We start from the raw sequence: 21,640 nt of genomic DNA on the forward strand, positions 1-21,640 counted from the left end.
CTGGAGGGAAGTGGCTAATTCTTACTTGATGGTGAAACATTAAAAGTGAACCAGATGATTAAACTTAATGGAACAGGCACATTAAACTGAAATTAGTAAAAATATGCCTTGGGCAACCTACAACCTTTTATTTGTTGTTGTTTAACTTCTGTCTCTTCCAGTGGCCATGATGAATGACATCACAAAAGAAAAAATCCAATTAAAATCTAAGTGCTCAATAAACCCCTAATGTCTGCTTCTTGCCACTGCTTTCACGGGCACTGGAGTTTTCTGTTTTCTTTCTTTCCCAAGAATAGAGAAAAGCGCTGGCCCCAGGGGCGTTCGGCAGAAGGGAGGGGGGTGGGGAGAGATGAGGGGCTGATGGGGGTTTTTGCTGTCTGCACATGCACCGTCAGAGTCAGGAAACTCATGTTGGGGGCTGAGAGGAGGGAAGAGGTTAAACTGTTCTTTTATCAGGCCTTGCCTGAGTGAAGAGATACATTTTCCCACCGGTTTTCAAATATTGATAAATCAGAACTGTGATCTGCAACATAGTCCCTGTTCACACTTTCTGGCATCTCCCCCTTTGCCTCTCTATCGTCTCAGGTGTTTGTAGTATAATTCATGGAAATGGTCGCTTCTGACAGCCAAAAATAAGTTTCTGATTACTTTCACCGGAATAAATCTTGTGACCGGATGTGGTCTTCGCCGACTAAGTGTGCAACAATTACACATTGAAGATGATGAAAGAAGCAGCCGAGGAGAGTCTATAATCTAGTGGAATAAAGAATATAATAAATCACATGTAAAGACAGCAGTTGCCACCAGGTAGAAGAATACTGGCTTTTCATAACAGATTTTACCTCAGAGATAGGAAGTGTTTACAAAATTGGGTTTCCACGGTCTTCAAAGTTTTCAAAGTCAGAAGAAGAGCAAAAACATGCTGATGATAAATTCCCAGCCAATGCTCATGCTTCCACTTTGGTGGCTCTTTATAATTCATGAAACACATACCATGTTTTTATTGCATGTTTAGGTGGCAATTAATGAGGTATTTGTGTATGGCCTCTAATTAGCTCTTGACAGCTGCATGTCCCGCAGCTCTTATTATCCTCATTTTACTGAGAAGGGTCTTGGCTTGGGAGGTGCAATTGACTCTGCTGTGGTTCTACACCTGGTGAGGGACACAGTGAACGTGACCTGTGCTTAGGACTTAGCTGCACATTCCACATGCCGCATCCTGCTGCTAACCACGATTGCCGACCATGGCGGGCCCACCACGGCCACTGACCACCGCGCCGATCACGCCTACCCAGGAGCACGCACCCAAAGGGCAGCAGTGGTGCTTGCTTTACTCATGAGTTAATAAAATGGCTTTTTAAGAGCGCTCTGCAGTCATTAGAATCTGTCAATGGAGAGTTAACTTTTCCCTAGTGGCTCTTTCTCTGTCATTGGTGGTTTCAGCATTTCCTTGGCATATCACACTGCACAAATCATAGAGTGCTCTTGTTTTACATTTCATATTGCATTTGTCTCACTTTGAAGCAATTTCCTCCCTGTTCGCATTTTATCTTCCATTATTTCTGCCAAATTGCTTTCAAAGCTACTAATTGTATGAGTAATATTCTCATTCTCAAATTCGGTGATTAACTCGGCGTAGCTGTGTGGCCGCGGACACAGTCTCTCTCGCGCCAGAAATGAGGACATTGCTCCGAACATTCTCCAGGGCACCTTCCTGCCACCGGTTTCTAATCTTTGACTCTCACTTGAGCTGGGTGTGATTTTGAAACACTACATAAATTGGAACTTTGTGTTTCCTGTTTCTCCAGTGACAGATAACTTGGGATTACAAAAGAAACTTTCTGGGAAGGCTGTCAGAGGTCATACCCCAAAAAAAGCCTTGCATTGAACACTAAAGCTTCAGATAGCCATGTTAAACAAAATCATGCCACGTAAAGTCTGAAATTCAGACTCTCATAGCCTGTCCTGTATTAGCAGGTGACTCCAAGACAGAGGCAGATTAAGTATTTCCCAAGTACACAGGACTCTTTCCCTCTGTGCTTTGTGTAGAAAGTCCACAGAACATGTGTTTAGGAAACTGCTTAGATCATCATCTCAGTTCCCTTTGGCTTTGAAAGTCCATCTGCAGGCATTCTAGAACAGAGGTTCTCAACGTGTGAGTCACAACCCCTATGAGGGTCCAACGACCCTTTCATGGAGGTCACCTAAGATTACCATTGGAAAACACAGATTTAAATTACCATTTGTGTCAGTAGCAAAATTACAGTTAGGAAGTCGCAATGAAAATAATTTTATGATGGGGTTGGGGATTTAGCTCAACGGTAGAGCACTTGCCTAGCAAGCACAAGGCCCTGGGTTTGGTCCTCAGCTCCGGGGGGAAAAAAGAAAAAGAAAAAGAAAAGAAAGAAAAAGGAAATAATTTTATGGTTGGGGGTCACCACAATATGAGGAACTGTATTAAGGGGTCACGGCATTAGGAAGGTTGAGAACCAGTGCTCTAGAAGCTCATGCAGTGTTTTTCAGAGCCCATGGATGTTTACCTATTGCAGTTACCACTGTCAAGAAGCTCCTCCATAGGAAGACTGTAAGGAGATTCTGTCACGAACATGTCTGTGGTCACGAGACCTGTGACTACAGCTGTTAAATGGTCATCCTTAACAATGACAAAACACATTGTGAAAATCTGTGAATAGAGCTAGATGGCTAGGAGACCTAGACTTTTGCTATGTAGGGGGAAAAGAACTTAGGAACTCAACTCCGAAAGGGAATCTTTGGGTTAGAAAACAGGAACTACTTCTCCAACCCAGAATCATCACCGTCCACTCTTACAGGCCCAGACATTCACTTCAGTCTACACTTTCCTCTGGACCATTTCACTGACAGTGAATCTTCAGCACTGCTGCTTGATTACTTTTGAGAGCTGGGGTGGGGGATCAGGTCTCACTACCTCATAAGGCAGACAGGTTCCATTTTAGGCTGTCTCTGCACATCAGAAGGCCTTCTGTTTCCTACTAAAATCCCCATGCCAGATGCCATTGTCCCAAGGAACTGATGGACTGGCTGGTGACGTGGTCTCAAGACACCGCTGAACGCAATGCTGAGGAGGTCTGGAGATGCTTTAAATTGAAATAGAGAGACAAACGGACACATATCACTTCTCTCCAGAAAACTCTCCAGAGATGGATTATAATCTCCATCGACCAATGTGATTGCCTAGCTTCCTTAATTCACTAAAAGGCAGACTATACCCATATCTCTGATGCAAACACTGAAGTCCTTTTAAGCAGTGGGGCAGTTGGAGAATGTTTGTGTGTACACAGTGACCAAGAGAGTCTGCTCACAGGTTCTGACATCCAGAATGGAAAGATTTGTCCAGTCTAACTTACATGTTCTTGGGCTTTTAAAAATGCTTAAGTCTTTAGTTTTCCCTTCTTCAAACTAAGAAAGATTGCCAAATTTTCTACTTCTAGAAAGTTCTGTGATTAAGAAATACATTCATTAATGAGTGGTATTCTTCTATTGAAGGATTATGTAAGCAGTTTAAAAAAAACTAAACAAAACAGCTGTGCCTGCCTTTGGAAGCTATTGATAGCAAATAACAAACAGTTAAGACAGACTGCATGGTAAAAACAAAACAGTTTAGGATCACCTGCTTGACTTTTACTTTTCTTTAATTTTTTTTTCCCTACACTAGTTACATTCAGACCAGGATAGAGGAGATGGATCACTTAAATATATCCTTTCAGGAGATGGAGCAGGAGATCTCTTCATTATCAATGAAAACACAGGCGACATACAGGCCACCAAGAGGCTCGACAGAGAAGAAAAACCTGTTTACATCCTTCGAGCTCAAGCTATCAACAGAAGGACCGGGAGACCTGTAGAGCCTGAGTCCGAGTTCATCATCAAGATCCATGACATCAATGACAACGAGCCAATATTCACCAAGGACGTTTACACAGCCACGGTCCCCGAGATGGCTGATGTTGGTGAGTGAGACGCACGTTCGACAGAGTGGGGTCTCCACACCCACCAAGGGAAGAACCCTGAGCCAAGCTTAATGAACTGAAAGAATTTAGAAGCCACATCCCAAAGCTACCATAGGTCCTTTTCCTAAGTGCACCCTATTGTCTAATGTCACCCCAGTCTTACCTTATGACTACTGTAAGAAAATGGCATTTCCTATGGTAAGGGTAGGACAGCAACGAGGAGAGACTTCGAGATGAGATGGAGGCCAACTCATCTGCTTTCTCTCCCACTGTTTCTTGGACTGAAAGACAGCAGCCTTACCTATTGCTCTCAGCCCACATCACAACAGTCTGGGGCAGGGACCAATCTTCCCAGTCAAAAATTAAAGCCCGAATTTCCAGTCCAGCCCCCCCAAAAATGGTGACAGGGCCAGAAAGATGACTCAGTGGGTAAAGGGACTTACCTCAGAAGCCTGATGACCTGAGTTCAATACCAGACCCATGTGAAAGCGGAAGGGGAGAACCAACTCCATAAAAATGTCCTCTGACACCCCCACACACAGCCATGCCGTGGCACTCACAGACACAGACACACAATAATAATAAATTTGTTTAATAAGCAAAAAAAAAATACTGGTAGTTGCATTAAGTAACTGTGAATTTGGGGGAAAGACTCTAAAAAAAGGTTTTTTTCATATCTATAAACAGTACAAAGACAGTAAAGACATCCATGAGATTTAATACAGAGGATGAATGTTGTATGCACAAGTCCACTACCAGTTGTGTGGACTTAGTCTGTTTAAGCTAGAAGACGGTAAACAGGACTTAAAGAAATGAGAAAGTTCTAGAAGCTTTAGAATACTCCATAGGACACAGTGACACACTCCAAGCTACTATAGGAAAAGGTTGTTTTTATTTTCACTCTGCCAGCTTCAAAAAAGGCTGAAATTACAGAATAACTTTTCTCTGGCTGCATCAATTAGATATGAGATAGAGTAGAGCTCAGAGGTCTAAAATCTGGAAAAAAAAATTCAGTCCGGGAAAGTGATTGTAAAGCATCCATCCCCCTCACCCAGGAAGAAATCGTCATATTATTTGAAGCCACTTCGTTCTGTTAGAAAAATCGGAAGCCATCATCAAAGCAAAGAAAGGAGTTGAGATTATTTTTAAAGAGTCTTTTTTTTCCCCTTGGATGGGTTGGAGGATATTTTTCTTGTAGGTGGCTTAAAAAATAAGAATGGGGGGCTGGGGGCGGGAATTAAAACAAGATGGTTATCTTTGTCACCAGCAGCACCCCCAAACAACTGTGATGCTGTGCACCCCTCTTAGAGAGTGTCACTCACTTTTGAAGCCAGGAAAGAATTAAATATACATTACACATTCTTGGGGAAAGCCCAAAATGCATGTCTAGAGAATCATTATTGGCATAGAGAGGGGAGTCTAGAAGAATGCATATAAAGGTGACCAGACAAGAGCAAAAGGGGAAAGTGAGCTTCAGTGTCCAAAGCACCTAAATTAGAAACTGTCTCCACTAATAGCCAGCGGTGCAGCCTTGGGCAAATTACTTGATTTATCTGATCTTGATTTCTTTGATCCTCCAATTCCACATCTACCAAAAATAAATAATGAATGTCTACTCCCGAAGGATAACCATGAGGATTAAATAAGAAAACAGGCGTAAAGCCTCTCCGTCAGTGGCTGCCCCTAATGGGTGCTTAGAACACCAGATAATGACATTCCAAAGGCAAGCAGAACTTACATTAATGCAAATAAGAATTTGGGTGTTTGTTGACTTCCATTAAATTTCCCTCTAAAGTCACAGGAGGCTCTCACGCTGGCCACTTAACCTGCCAAATTGCAAGGGTAGGATTGTGTCTCATGTCTCAGTACGATACAGTGAGAGCCAGCACATCCAACCCTAGCACAATGCACTCTGTTTGTTTAGTAAATGAAATGGTTAGGTATTACAAAAGCAATTTTAAAATTCTCATATTCTCTATATGGAACTTCCCTGCCCTTCTCAAAGACAGGACAACCCCTGCTTATCTGAAAGGAATATCAAAAGGCAGCCATAGAGTATACCCTTAATCACAGGGTCTTTGGGGGAACTTCTCACCCTTATAATGGACATGCAAATACACACATGAAATTAGCATGTTCTTCAAGCAAGGTACGGATACTTCCAAAGTTCTCGGGTGAGCGTCCCCAGCATAAGAATGCCAGCCTAAAACAGTATCGCTTCCTTTGTACATTTAATCTTAATTGAAATTATACTGTCAGATGTTTACAGTGGGTTATCCCAACCCACTAATGTTTGGTTTGGTTTGGTTTTTTTTTTTTTTTTTAAACATGTAGCCCAGACTGACCTTGAGCTCACATTATAGCACAGGATGACCTTGAACTTCTGATCCTCCAATCTACTTCCTTAAGAGATGAGATTACAGGTGTGTGTCACTATACCTGGTGTATTTGGAATTGGGGATTGAACCTGGAGCTTCCTACATGTACTCTACCACCAGCCCTAACTAATTCTTTATCTGGTCTAAACCACCCCTTTTAAAGGTTCAAAATCTTTCAGCCTCTTAGAATTATCAGATATTTGAAGATCCCATAATAGGAAACCTGACTTAAACTAGTTTAAACAGTGAAGATATTTGTTGGTCATAGGATCTAAAGCAAAGTGAGCTTTGGAAAAATTCGATCTGGATCCTGGCTTCATGGTGATTTTCTGTCCTGTTCAGCTTTGACCACAGGCTGGCACAGCTAAAATCACAGCAGCTGCTACAATTGTGGCTTCATGTGCCACATTGCAGTCCAAGAGAAAAGGCATCTAGGACACAGAATTTCTAGCAAAATTGCAAGTGGCCACCCACTGGACAACACCTACCAGAATTCCTGTGGACAAAGTAATTTAAGAGGCTGTTGTCTCTAGGTACCTACCTTAGTCCTAAGTAACTTGAAAGAACACTTGAAGCGAGAGTCCAGTCATATCCCATCACAGGAGATGGGTAGGACTCACCTTTACTCAAGGCTGTCCTTCTCTTTAACGTACTCCATACAGCATCCATTGATGTGAATCTGATCCCTTTCAAGTGAGGGATCAATGGCTTCCTAACAACACATATTGTACTGTGATTCTCCACTCCTTTGTCATGGGAGCTAGTATTCTAGTTGACTTTATATTGCTGTGATAAAAGACTGTGACTTTCAGGTTCCACTCTATCATCAAAGGAAACCAAGTTGGGAACCTGGAGGCAGGAATTGAAGCAGAGACCAGAAAGGAGTGATGCTCACTAGCTTGCCTTGCCTGCATGGCTAGCTCGCCTTGCTTTCTCACACAAATCCAGAACCTCTTGCCCAGGGGTAGCACAGCCCACAGTGGACTGTGTCCTTACATATCAACCATCAGTCAGGAACATACCCCAGAAACATGCCTGCAAGCCAATCCAATGGAGGCAATTAAACTGAGGTTCCAGCTTCCAGGGAATTCTAGTTTTGTCAGGTTGACAGAAGACTAACCAGGACAACAAGATGGCTCAGCACAAAGATATTTGCTTCCAAGACTGATGAACTAAATTTGATCTTCAGGATTCACAAGATGGAAAGAATTTCTATTTGTGCACAGTGGCATCTGTGAGCCATCACATGCACACAATTATAGACATACACTAAAATGTAATTTAATTATTAAATTAATTAAGATCGAGCTTTCTTCAGTGTGCACATGTATCAAGTAACATAATGAACCCTTCTTTGTTTTCAGTTACGTTTCTTTCATTACAGGCACATTTGTGGTCCAAGTCACTGCCACTGATGCTGACGACCCAACCTATGGGAACAGTGCTAAAGTTGTCTATAGCATCCTCCAGGGACAGCCCTACTTTTCAGTGGAGTCGGAAACAGGTTAGAATACTTCCTTCATCTCCTAGTCGACGTTCTGTAATTTTAACTGGCATGCTCAGCTGACCTAGCATATTGTTTAATAAAAACAATCAGCATGATTGGATTTTCCTTGTGTTCCTCTGCCAAACTCTAGTGATTTATTTGTAAGCGTGACATCCAGATCATTTTAATAAGGAAATATGACAATGAGTCTTTCACACCACACATATAGGAAAGAGTCGTTCCTTTCTTTTTCCATCTACTTTGGCGTGAAACCAAAAGAATGGCCCTTCCTGAGAATGGCTAACCCTATTCACAGAAATCCTGAGTCCTCTTTTCTCTTTTTCTAGTTTCTTGATGATGCCACGTCTCTCTGTTCTGCTCCGAAGCTAGGTATAGCCATGGGACATATTTGCACAAATAAAATATGGCAGTGAAATAAGTCACTTCCAAGAAGAGTTGTACACAATCTGTCACATTCCCTTCCCCTGGTCACAGTGATCATGGAAACTCTTGTTGAAATAGGGCCTCAGCCCGGATGCCAGAGTGTCACCATGAGCAGAGATGCCTGAGTGCCTGCCCAGAGCATGAGGAAGAATTGAACCAGAGCCCTGTCACACCACGGAGATTTTTGTCTCATTCTGACGTCATGGTCTAGCCTATCCTGCCCAACACATCCCTGGTCCAACAAATCAGCTTGCCTTACAGAATGTTTTTTACAGCATCTTATTTTTCTGAATTTGCCCTGCAAAGTCTAAGTGGAAAGCTGGACTCACTGCTGCCTGTCACAGATGCCAATGAGAAGAGACAGGGACTGAATCTTTAAAACTGCTTTATTCAGAGAGCTGGCAATCTGAGAAGACAGTAGATTAACATCCTTAAAAAAAAAAAAAAAAAACTGTCTTCCATCTCATTTCCCACCAGCAGATCCTAGATCAGGGAAGGAGCATAACAAAGAAAGCCAGGCATTCTAGAGCTCATCCCTGCCCTCTCATCAGGTGGCCAGACATGTTTCTGAGGGCTATGATGCCCAAGTTTCTCTCATTATCATCTCTTGCTGTCTCCCCTCATTTTGTGTGGATGCTTGGGGCTCAGGCGCCTCTTGAAATGCTTAGTCAAGTTAGCCGATGTCAATCTTGTTCCCCAGGGGCATCTGGGCTGAGAGGGGGTTAACTCAGAACAAACCAACCGTCGACAGTGTGTGCTGGCTAAGCTATAAATAGCTTGTAGGTGCTGAGGCCCCTCCACAATATGGAGCACAAGAATGTCATATAATGCTGAATACAAAAGCACCCCACCAAACGCACCATGCTATCTGGTGGTTTATTTTTCTGCACAAAGCATTTGTATTGTACAGTATATTCTATACATATTTTGAATCAAGTTCCTTTCATATATTTTTCAAACATTCTTTATTTTAAGCCAGAGCTTTTCTGGGTTACTATATCCAGCTAGAAATCGATGTGTTAAAAGGTGAATGAACCTGGAAAGAATCCCAAGGAGAGAGAAAATGTTGAGTTGAAAAACAATGAGAAATGAAAAATTAGAATTACCCTACTTAAAGGACAAAAGGCTAAGGTGATTTCCTGTGTTTAAATAGAGAAGAACCATTATTTGGAGAAGAGAAAGCCGCTGCTCCTTGAAGCCAAGACTATGGGAATAAAATTGACCTGTTGTCTGAGGCATTCTTGTTAAAAAGGAAGAAAAGATATTTTCAGCTTCATTAGTGGTTAAGCATGAGAATGTGAGACCGGAGAGGGTTACAAAGCCTACTCCAGTGATTTTTAAAAGAAAGTTAATTTAAGCATAAACACTCTACAGAGATTAGGCAAACTTTGAGAAGTTCTTTCAAGTCATTATCTAACTGCCTAGCAGTGGAGACAACTTTAACCTGTCTTTAAAATGCTGGCTGCGGCAGGGATTGCTGGGATTGAGTTCTCATTCTCTGTAAGCAAACCCAAATTCTCCGGGATCAAACAAGATCACAATCGGGAGGGACCTCAGGCCATTTTCCTTAGCACATAGTTTTGTGGCTTATAAAACCCACAGAACATTCAATACGGTAGGTACTCTTGAGGAGCAATTAGCCAAACTGATAATGTGAAACTCTGGTGTCAGCTCAGGCATATGGCTTTCTGAACCATGCTCTCAGAGTACCCCCCAGTGCTTTTAATCTAGCAGCAAGTGTGGTATGTCCTCTCATGCCACATGCCAGTTCTACCTGACAGTGTCATCCTGTGACACTTACATTGCACTACGTGTGGTCTCTTTTGCACAGGCTTTCACTTGTACTTGTTTTTACTCTCCTTGTTTTACAGGCTTCTTAATGAGTCTCTCTTCCCTTGTGTGATTGTAATTTCCTTCGGTAGAAAGGCTGCATATAATCATCTTTATATCACAGTGACATCTGCATAGCGTTTTGCATATTGTGGGTGACAGTCTCCATTTGTCTGCATAAATAAATGATTCCATAAACTATGGTTAACGCCTCCCCTTCCACGCCTGAATTTCCATTTCATATCCATAGGTATCATCAAGACAGCGTTGCTCAACATGGATCGAGAAAACAGAGAACAGTACCAAGTTGTGATTCAAGCCAAGGACATGGGCGGCCAGATGGGAGGACTGTCGGGGACCACCACCGTGAACATCACGCTGACAGATGTCAATGACAATCCACCCCGTTTCCCCCAGAGTAGGGACATTTGATTGAACAGATTTTTCCAATGTGCTTTTGTAAAATTTTGACTTTAAGAATATTTCCATGGTTGGCACTGCTGTCAAAATCGCTGGACTTAGGAAGAATTGACACTTTTATTAAAATTATTTAAATGAGATGAAAACACCACTTATGCTCAGGGAGTGTGAACATTTATGCTCTGCCATCGGTAATTAGCTGAGTGGTTCCTGATATGGCGGCTATTGTAAAAGCAACATCGTTGCTTTCTCTTCCCTTATTAAAATGACTACCATAGACGTAAATTTGCTTGAGCAAAGCATATGTATACAAGTATGCTGCTATTTGTTAGGAAAAAGTTGACCTTATGTTTTTATGAACTTAATCAGGCATGTAATCTCTGTTAAATGCTCACAAAGCTTTGCAAGGAAGGATTTATCATTTCCCAAGTTCTAAAAATACATCTGGAGAAGTTGCTCTGTGCTTAATCCGCTTGGAGTCAGAAAGAGTTTTCTACAGTATGGTTAATTGAGATACTGAAAATCATCTCAGATAACATTAACTGTCCTTATCAGGTGAAAGGAAAAAAACAATACCCATGAATACGGCCTTTCTGTCAAAGCATCATGCTAGACTTCCACATCCAGCCACCCAAGTAGGAACTGGTTGTGATGCAATTTCCCCTTCAAAAACAGATAGATGTCTTTGTGACCATGCTCCCCTGGAAAAGTTACCTGAATCCTTAAGTAGGAAATGCAGCTGGATATGGTGACTCAGTCACACATATAATCCTACACTTGGACAGCTGTGGTGGCTTCCAGCCGGGGCTCCATAAAGAGTTCATGCCAGCCTAGGAAGACCCCACGTTTTAAAAGAAGGGAACTAAAGAGAAGACTCAGCAATTGGTTTAGAGTACTAGATGCTCTTCCAGAGTATTCAGGTCCAGGTGGATCATCACAATGGCCTGTAAGTCCAGCTCCAGGAGATACGATGCCCTCTTCTGGCCTCCGTGACCACCTGCATACACATAGCATACAAACACACAGACATACACACATACAGAGAAATGAAATAATTTTAAAAAAAAATGTTTTGAAAAGAAGTAAAGGAAAGGAATGAGAGAAAGGAAAATGGGGGAGGGAAAGAAGGGAGGGAGAAAAAACCCACTTACTCTATTGTGGCCTTTTTAAAAAGATAACCAGCTAATATGGGCTTCCTGTAGATGGAGATCTAAATGATGAACAAGAAACAGTGTCATCTTTTCATCTTCCAAGTATGTAATCAGCTAGATGCCAAGAACAGAATAGCTAATTATTTATGATATGGGCAGAAGAAACGTTTTATGAGCCCTGAACTTTCTGCACAAAGGCCTAAAATAAAAATAGCATGCTCGCCAGTGCTGTGCCCTGGGGAAGACAACCCCAGGGTCTCTGCACTTGGGGCTTTGTCACATGTCCTGCTCTTTCTTTACACTGCCTGTTGCCTGCTGTGAGACCATGTGCCAAAGCAAGTAAAAAGAGAATGCAGAGCAATCTAGAGAAGTAGTTAAAACATACTTTGTTATTTTACCAACCAGGAACCCAATATTCAGGGAATTTGCACCATTGAAGGCCTATACTTCAGTGTTGGCATAGTCTGATGGGTTTTGTTTGTTTTTGTTTGTTTTGGGTTTTTTGAGTTTTTTTCCAAAAATCATGTATGAATAAATGGCAAATTATAAGAGATAAGAATAGAATAAATTTCAGAAGGCAGCTATGCTTACCACTTTATCATCAATGCCAAGACAGTTTTTGTTTACACACACACACACACACACACACACACACACACACACACACACACACATTCTAAGTATGTGCTGGTCTGCAAGATTGTCATATCTAAGCTGAAACTCACATATTGTCTTTAAACTAATTTTGCAACACAAGGATATTAAAAAGTATCACCTACAAAGTATCATTTTAGAGTGGAAGTAAAAATGAAAGAATGCTAACAGGTGTGGTGGTGCACACCTTTAATCAGGCACAGGCAAGCAGATTTCTGTAAGTTCGAGGCCAGCCTGGTCAACACAGTGAGACTGTCTCAAAAACAAAATTATATATATATATATATATATATATATATATATATATATATATATATATATATATATGTGTGTGTGTGTTAAATATATTTATAAAGAAAATGCTGTAATGAAATTGAGAAGGAAAGAATGAGTCAAAGGAAAAGGGTAGAGAATTTCATTGCTCAGAGTAGTTTCCCATATCCCTAACTCTGCATCTAGATCCAGCTCAGATTATTAGTCAAATCATGGCTACTTGGCTATTTTTCCAAATTGCTGTAATTTGCTTCCACCTTCAGCTAGTAGGAGCAAGGTCAGGAAGAAGCCCTGTTAAGAACACAGAGTAATTAGCTTCAAGTCGGTCCGGGTTAGGTTTTCTATTCTTTCTGCTGTATTACCTCCACGGGGCTTCTGAAACCCTCCTCTCCTACTTAGACTCAAACAACTCCATGAACTTGGGAGCTTGTTTACAGAACAAGAAAAGAGTACTCCACTTGCAAGGAGACAGGCCAAGAAACAGAAGGAGAAGTCTGATTAGCATGACAGTGAAGACATAAGGAGGTTAGGGCATCATTAATTATTTTGAAGAAAGCATAAGTCTGTCTCTGCCACAGTGAGGTCTTAACACTGTCTCCCCTCAGCCATAGTTGGGCTTTCTGCCCCTTCATTTATTGCCAACCAGACCCAAATATATTATTTAAAATACCTTTATTGTCATATATTATTATACTTACTCTCTTCTTAATAAGAAATAAGCTATTGCTGATAGTCTATTATTATGCTCAGTTTATGTGTTAAACTTTATCAGAGATAAGTATATACTAAAAATAAACACAGAAAAAAATAGAGCACTTAACCTGAACTAAACCCTGTGTTTAGGATTTAGTACTAGTTGCAGTTAGGACTCTGCTGGGGATCTCAGAATATATCCCTAATGGGTAAGAGTGGACTGCTTATTTGGGTAGAGCATCTCCTAGTCTCTGCCTCACTTGTCTGTTTGGTGATTAATAGGTACATACCAGTTTAAGACCCCCGAGTCCTCTCCACCGGGTACACCGATTGGCAGGATCAAAGCCAGTGATGCTGACATGGGAGAAAACGCAGAGATTGAGTACAGCATCACAGACGGTGAGGGGCAAGACATGTTTGACGTCATCACCGACCAGGAAACCCAGGAAGGGATTATAACTGTCAAAAAGGTAATGGCATTAGTATGGACACTTGGTACCACTCCTGGGGTTGACGAGATGGCTCTGAATAAAGTACTCATACAAGTCCCCAGCACCCACACGCAGTCTGGGCATGGTGGCCCATGGTGGCAACGCAGGTGCTGGAGGAAAGGTGGAGAAAGGCAGACCTTGGAAGCTCCCTGGCCAGGCAGTCTGGAAGAAATAAGGTTCAGAGTGACAGAAGGCATGATGTTGATCTCTGACCTCTGGCTTCTACCTACAAATATGCAGAGTGCACATGCATACAAACACACACACACACACACACACACACACACACACACACACAAGTAAGCATGCACATATAGAAAAGGAGAGATAAGAGGATGTAAACACAACTCCATATTAGATTTTTTTTCAACTCCAAATACTGTTTAGCAGGAGGAAAGTAGGCTACTGATTGGTGCCTCTACAACTTTCATAGCTATCAAACAAGATAAAACTTTCAGTGTCTCATCAATGAGAGTGCTTCCCTCTGGCTCCCAAGGACAATGACAATCTCCTATGAACATTTCTTCAAATTCTTCTTTTACTCACTCTTTAAAAATACCGATTCTAATCGCACTGAGATCTCTTGGGTTGACTTTTAGTAGTCAAAAATAATTTTATATATTCATTACTTCTGTACTTTCAATACATTTCTACTAAAAATCCCCTAAGTAAATAATAGAAACAAGTGGAATTCGTAGAAATGCTACAAGCAATAAAATAGACAATGCCACATGTTGTTGTGGGTGCTGGTACTGCCATGGCACTTACAACAGACGCTCTCTCTGCTGTCCTAGAGCCTATAGGCCAGCAGTGAATCAACAAGGAAGAAGCCACTGAATGAATGTGTACGTGCCAACTGTGACAAGTGCTTTGAAGGAAAGATTTAGTGCAAGCGGGGGGGGGGGGGGGGGGGGGGGGGGGGGGGGGGACCGTGGCGCGGGGGGGGGGGGGCGGGGGGGGGGGCAAGATGACCTGAATAAGAGAGAAGGCATATGCAGAGACCCACATCTAAGCAACTGAGGAAATTTCACATGACCCCTTCAGTTACTTTCCAGAGCATGAGGGCAACAAATCTCCTCTTCACCAGCATGCTTGTGTGCTAGTTGACCTCTCGAAACTGGCTGGCACCACAGAGCACTATACCAAAGTGTGGCCATGGTTAAAAACCAACAAATTGTGTGCTTCGGGGCTGAAAGTATTGATTTCGGTTAATTTTCATTGATTTCTCTTTTGTCGTGTGTAGTATAATATACCTTCTCCCTCCCTTCACCCACTGTGGCTTGCTGGTGAACATAAGCATGGTGGATGTAAATAACAAGAAAAATGTCCCTTTTAAGAATATGTCTGAATATCTGGAAGCACAATAAAACATGCTTAAGTGACACTCAGACCAATGTTTTAGACCCTGATATGATTAGGAGGCCCATTAGTGTGCATTAACCTTTTTAATTTTCTCAGTGTCTTATCAGATTCAAACTGAAATTTTGCCTAGCCGACTAAATTGCATTCGCCAACGTCTTGATTAATAGTGTTTCCAGCGAGCCTTGCCATGATATCATCTAAAACTACAAGTCAGCAGTACACATTTGGGTTCACCATGCCTTCAAAAGCAAAATCTTTTCCTAAAGGTCTTTAACAAACGAAGATCATTGCCTTCATTGGCAAATAATTAGCCCAGTGCCCTTGTGAGGCTACTGGGGAAAGCTTTTCCTAACTCCTGCAAAAACAGCTCATTTAGTACAGACCGGCAAGGCAGAGTCATGGTGCTAACCTCTGAGTCAGACTTCTGGCTCCACTCCTACTCACCTGAAGCTGTTTACAAGTACAGGTGACCATCTCCACCAGAGACAGTTTGGTTTAGTAGGCAAGAGTGGTGCCCCAGGCATTGGCAAGTTTTAAATACCCAGCAGGTAAAGCCAGATGTGAGAACCCGCGGCAAAATGGTCTACTACATGCTGCCACTCTGCCCTCAGCAACCCCCTCTATTCAAATCCAAGGTATTTTAAAGGAGAGGGAGGCTGAAACAGATCCCTGTGTCCAGTTCCCTTCCTGCCCCATATGCCTAGCACCTGAGTACCCACTTTTCTGTGCAGCAGACATCCAGGCTGTACTTCTATCCTGGTTGCATCATGGCTCTTCACAGCCTATGTAATAGCTTCCCTGCTAATGCTCTATGGTATGGGAAAAATACTGATCTCAACTTCGCTTTGCTGCCCCTGCCCAACATTGCACTAACGTGTGGTTATCTCCAGAAGCAGCCCGATCACGTTCATTTATCAGAGATTTGCACTAAAACGGTTTCTGCCTTGCCTCTCTGTGTGCTGCATCGCTTTCTTCTGAAGCTCTTGGATTATGAAAAGAAGAAAGTGTATACCCTCAAGGTGGAAGCCTCCAATCCCCACGTGGAGCCCCGATTTCTCTACCTGGGTCCCTTCAAAGACTCAGCCACGGTGAGAATTGTGGTAGACGATGTGGATGAGCCTCCAGTCTTCAGCAAACTGGCCTACATCCTGCAAATACGAGAGGATGCTCAGATAAACACAACCATAGGCTCTGTCTCAGCTCAGGATCCTGACGCTGCCCGCAATCCCGTCAAGTAAGTGCATGTCAGCCCCATCTCTTCCCTCAGTTAAGTCCATTTTAATGTCTGAATATCCACCTGCTGCTTAAAAGAATAGGAATCCTTTTTCCAGTTAGACAGCTGTGTTTTCCTGGAAAACGGTTCCAGATAGCACCTTTAACTGTCCTTGCTCACTGCATAAATACTGTTTTTAGCATCAGCGTCAACCTCAAATACACGAAAGTTGAAAACAAAAATGAAGAAGAGAGGTGCCGCAGGAGTTCGCTGCTTAAGTGAAGTGAGATAAGGTGGTGCAGCTGATTGACCTGGGCCCTTTGTAAGGTTGACGATGATTTACTAAATAGTGGAACACGGCAATAAAGCAGCCACTGAGTTTGACAGCCAACATGCTTTTCAAGTGCTGGAGAACCTATCATGTAGCACTTAGAGGCAGAATTACACTCCGTTTAGATGAATAATTTCCCTCTTGCATATGTAAATAAAAACAAGAATGGTTTCGTGATATGTCTGTGAAATGCTGGAGAAATTAATAGGGTAGAATCCAAATTAATGCTCTGTAAACAAGCTCCGTCTTGCTGGTGCTTGCTGGCTCCTTAGTTATAAATCAGATGGCAAGAAACCTCATTGCTCTTTGAGACCACTGACAACTTGGGGATTCTAGAATCATATGCAAATCGTGGAATCAACCAACTCCCAGCCACCAGCCAGTAGCTCCGTAGAATAAATGAGAAAGGTGCTAAATCAGGCTGCTATGGTATAAATCATTCTCCATAGATAAACTAAGCAGAAAAAAATAAAAACTGTAGAGATTCTTGCCAGTGAGTCCCCAGACATATTCTGGTCAGGGTACCTGCCACACACACCTTGCACATCGTATGCACAAGGGAACGCAGTAGACAACTATACCAGGTCCTCACCATAGAGAGCTTACAGAGAAAAACAAAAGATAAGTATGCAGTAGGTCAGGTGAAGAAATTCTAAAAATCAAATTAATGAGGAAACTGTTTAAGATGATATGACCAGGTTTAGCCTTCTTAGTAGAAATCTTTGCAGTAAAGATTTGAAGGAAAGAAAAAAATGAAGGGATGAGCAGTGTAGAATTCTGGGGAACGACCCGCAAAAGGGGGAAAAGGAAGAAGAGGTCTAATGCTAGAGCCGACTTCCTCTGTTGTAGGAACGGCTAAGAGGTCTGCATGGCTGGGAGAAAGGAAGAGATGGAGAGTGAGGAGAGGTAAAAGAACAGAGGGAAAGGGAGAGAGAGGTAAAAGAGAGAGGGAGAGGGAAGAAGGGGGAAATAAGAGAGAGAGGGAGGAGGAGGTAGAAGAGGTCGATTAGGAGGCAGCAGGGTGGTTTGCCACGGTGGATCTTGTGGGTCCTACTCGGCTTTATAGTTCATGGTAAAGCCTGAATTTTATCTAATTGAGGTGAGAAGCCATCTGGAAGCTTTGAGTAGAAGAGCTGCCCAATCCCAAACTGCACTTTTAAAGGGTCATTCTGTCTGCTATGTGGAGAACATTATTGCAGATAAAAGAATATGTCGCTCTAAGTAAATGTGCTTGAGCATCCGTCCCCTTTGATGTAGTCAAATCTCATGACCCCCTCTTGTCTAAGACACACAGATGTCTGCTCTACTCTCAGGGCACACAGGGCCATGTTTTATCTCTCTACTGGAAGATCTACAACACGTTAAAGAGGGCCCAGTCCACCAGTGCAGTCCCGTGTGAGCTCCATGGACCCAGTACTTCCCCCATGTAAACGTCACATGCCTCGTGAGGGAAATGAATGACGGCTTTCACTTCCATAGCACAATAGCACACGCACTGAGGTCCTTTCACAACTGTTCCCTCACTTGGGCCTCATTCTAATAACACAGAGTGGGGCCAGCTTAGAGAGTCAGGGCGAGGTCTAATTTAAAAGTGCTAATGCTAGAAGTTAACAGACCTGAGAATCGGCTACCTCTCTTGATGGATCAACATGCTTCCAATTTGAAGGGGAAAAAAAATGTCTTCTGGAAATTTAGGCTAAACACTTTTATATTAGTGTTTGATCCAAATACCAGTTTTACCCGCTGTATTATTCTCCATGTGATGAATGGAAGTACTTAGCTCTTCAGGCTGGGTTGACTGTTCATTCTCAAGACTTTCACTGCCAGCCTTCCCTTAGCACAGATGGATTTGACATATAAATATAGATTTAAGTCTAGAAACGTACATAGATTACATTGGTGGATCAGTGCATGTTCCAGTGATTTTCCTTATAGGATAAAATCAGTCTTGTATTAAGAAAATATGCCTATACATAGTCTGGGGTTAGTCTAGACATAAATACTGAACCACTATGTAACACTGTTAGGTGAACAACGAATTCCCGAAATGCTGTTTTTTATTCAGTTACCATGTTTAACTGTTCAATCACAAAACAATTTCCTACTATAACTTTATTGCCATGTTTTTAGATACATACAAGAGAAAACATGTCACTATATAAATCTGCCATGTACAATGTCTGTATGGGGGATAGAGAGATGGCTCAGCATTCACTGCTCTTACAGAGGACTCAAGTTTGGTTCCCAATACTCACATCAGGTGGTTTATAACTGCCTGCAACTCCAGCCTCTGGAGATCCGATGCCCCCTCAGCTAAGGCTAATGAGGTCAGACCTCATTAGGCAGCCAGGCTCATGTGCCCACACACAGACACACACTCAGACACATAAATAAAAATAAGCAAAGTCTTTTTTTTGTTTTAAGTATACATGCAAACACAGCTTCTTTCCTGCCAAATAAATCTCTCTCACTTGAGGACACATTACAAGACAAATCATTTAATCACAAAGCACAGTGAAGTCCCAGGAGAGCAGGTCAAATGATCCACTCCAGCCATGCTGAGGCTGACTGCCTTGCTTCCTATTGGCAATGATCACAGTTAATATTTCTGGACAATAAATATCCCTGATATAAACTGAAATTACTTTAGAGGAAAGAAAATAAGAACAAAAAGAAAATACAGCTTTGTCTATAATCATCTCTCCTAAACAATATAGGCATTTTAGGGTTTCCATTAATTTTTAATCTCCCAATTAGGGAAGATAATATAAATTTTGGTATTTCCTTAGTAGTTAATCTCCTCTCTTTAAAATTTAAAGCTGACTTCAACTAAAACTTCTTCACTGCTTCCCATTTATTTCAAGACTTGATAGAAAAAAAATGTGATTATTTGTCAAACTTAAAACTATACCAGAAGGCTGAGACAAAGAGCAAAAGATGACCGCCATGTATAACTGTGGCAGCTTACAAAAGCACAAAGCAGAATGTCCTCAGCTTAGCGTTTGTCATGAGGGAAAAACATGCTCATGGATAACTATTAAACTTCTCACAGTCTATGAGTATAGTGGCTTCCCTTTTGAGAAGTAGTGATGTTATAAATAGTTATCATTCGTTTTCAAAAATGAAGAAAGGTGATAAAGTAAGTTCAATGTTCTTGCCTAAATTTTTTTCATAACTGTTGGTTCATGACAGAAATGTCAAAACCAATAGATAATTTTTTAGATTTGTTTGAGCCCTTCTGAGGATGAAAAGGCTGTGTTAAATACGTGGAAAGTAAAATTAAGACCCGATGGCATAATGGCCATTGTGAATTTGATTAATTTCTTCTGAAATAAGTTTGAATAGCAAGCAATAAACAAATGCCTATTTCATTTAGACAACTTCTAACTGACAAATATCAATATAAAAATATATTGTTTGTTCTAGCTTGTTACTTAACCTATTTTAAATAAAAACAATTCATTGAAACAGAATTTTGAGCATTGTATATTATTGCAAACTACTTATATCTTTTCTTAGAGCATTCATAACTCTAAATATGTCAGATAGTTAGATGATTTACTTAAATTGTATTTCTACTAAGCCAATTTTAAGCCAATATTTTTAAACCTCCTTCAATGACATAAGTTTTGAAAATGCCGTGGAAATGGGGAACTATTTTTCAGAACAAACTTTAACATATCAAATCTCTTCAAATTTTTCTCTTGATGCCCCTTCATTCATAAACACACATACATACTTGTCCCCTTTACATGGCCATCCTAAAAATCAATTACAAAATCAAATAAATTTAAAAGTAGGTTGAAAGCTAGTAACAAATTTAATTTTGAAAGACACCATTTCTCCAACTCCCTAGTCTGCCGTGAGTGTTGTTAGGGTTGAAGGTGCCGTTCATCTTTGATTTTAAGATAGAATTCCGGGTGCCCTTTGAATTTCCACAAGCTCTCCATCAATGGATCTCTAGTCCTCACTCAGTCCTAGCATCATTCCTGTCCTTGTCGCTCTGAGGCACTTAAGTGACACTGAGCCCTGCCTCCCCTGATGTCCTTCCCCACAGTTGCTCCAGGTTGTCTGTGGTTCTCTGTCTCAAGCTCTAGCCTGGACCTTTCCACAGGATGTTCCTCGGGCCCTCAGTCTCTGCATGTCAAAACCAGGGCCTCAAATCTTCCTCCAGCCTTGTGTTCACACTTGTTCCAACATCTTGTGACAGTAGTGTCCAGCCATTCTCAATTCAACTAGTCATATTTGTTCAACACAATTTGGATTATGATGCTGCCCTGTATGGACCACATGGATAGATTAACATGGCGTTTAGAATAGACCCCCAATTCTTTCCTGTGACCAACCCATCCTCTGCTTAGAGTGCATTCCACCTTAATCCTATCTCCTACACCCCTTGCCTACCTTACCATCCTCACCCACACTAGGTATCTTTTGTTTCTGAAAACAGAATGATTTTTAAAATAAAATGGATAATAGGAAAGTAGCCAATTCCCTATATAAGCACATATATTAGCATTCTGAAGATCTGAAAAAAGCTTAATTTAAAAATAGGATATGTGGCCGGGCGGTGGTGGCGCACGCCTTTAATCCCAGCACTCGGGAGGCAGAGCCAGGCGGATCTCTGTGAGTTCGAGGCCAGCCTGGGCTACCAAGTGAGTTCCAGGAAAGGCGCAAAGCTACACAGAGAAACCCTGTCTCGAAAAACCAAAAAAAAAAAAAAAAAAAATAGGATATGTGGAAAGAGATGCCGAGACTCACATTCAAACATTAGGCTGAGCTTGGGGAATCCTGCTAAGGAGAGAGGGAAGGGGGATTGTAGGAACCAGAGGGGTCAAGGACATCACAAGAAAACCCACAGAATCAATAATCAACTCACAGAGAATGGACCAACAACCGGGGAGCCTGCATGGAACTGACCTAGG

The 21,640-nt window shown here is 41.8% G+C and overlaps 1 protein-coding gene across 4 annotated transcripts in view; it reads left to right on the top strand.

The window, feature by feature from the left end:
• Positions 1-21,640, top strand: part of Cdh6 (cadherin 6) — a 140,539-nt gene that overhangs the window by 101,238 nt on the left and 17,661 nt on the right. For 3 of the 4 annotated variants that reach the window (XM_006976107.4, XM_042261400.2, XM_015995046.3), the window contains exons 3-7: positions 3,695-3,989; positions 7,752-7,871; positions 10,378-10,545; positions 13,601-13,788; positions 16,152-16,405. In XM_006976107.4, the coding sequence (XP_006976169.1) occupies positions 3,695-3,989; positions 7,752-7,871; positions 10,378-10,545; positions 13,601-13,788; positions 16,152-16,405 (1,025 nt within the window). The remainder of the gene's footprint in view (positions 1-3,694; positions 3,990-7,751; positions 7,872-10,377; positions 10,546-13,600; positions 13,789-16,151; positions 16,406-21,640) is intronic. The other variant, XM_076551723.1, reaches the window with a different exon arrangement.

Source organism: Peromyscus maniculatus, chromosome 15 (genome assembly GCF_049852395.1).
Source record: "Peromyscus maniculatus bairdii isolate BWxNUB_F1_BW_parent chromosome 15, HU_Pman_BW_mat_3.1, whole genome shotgun sequence".
Lineage (NCBI taxonomy): Eukaryota > Metazoa > Chordata > Mammalia > Rodentia > Cricetidae > Peromyscus > Peromyscus maniculatus.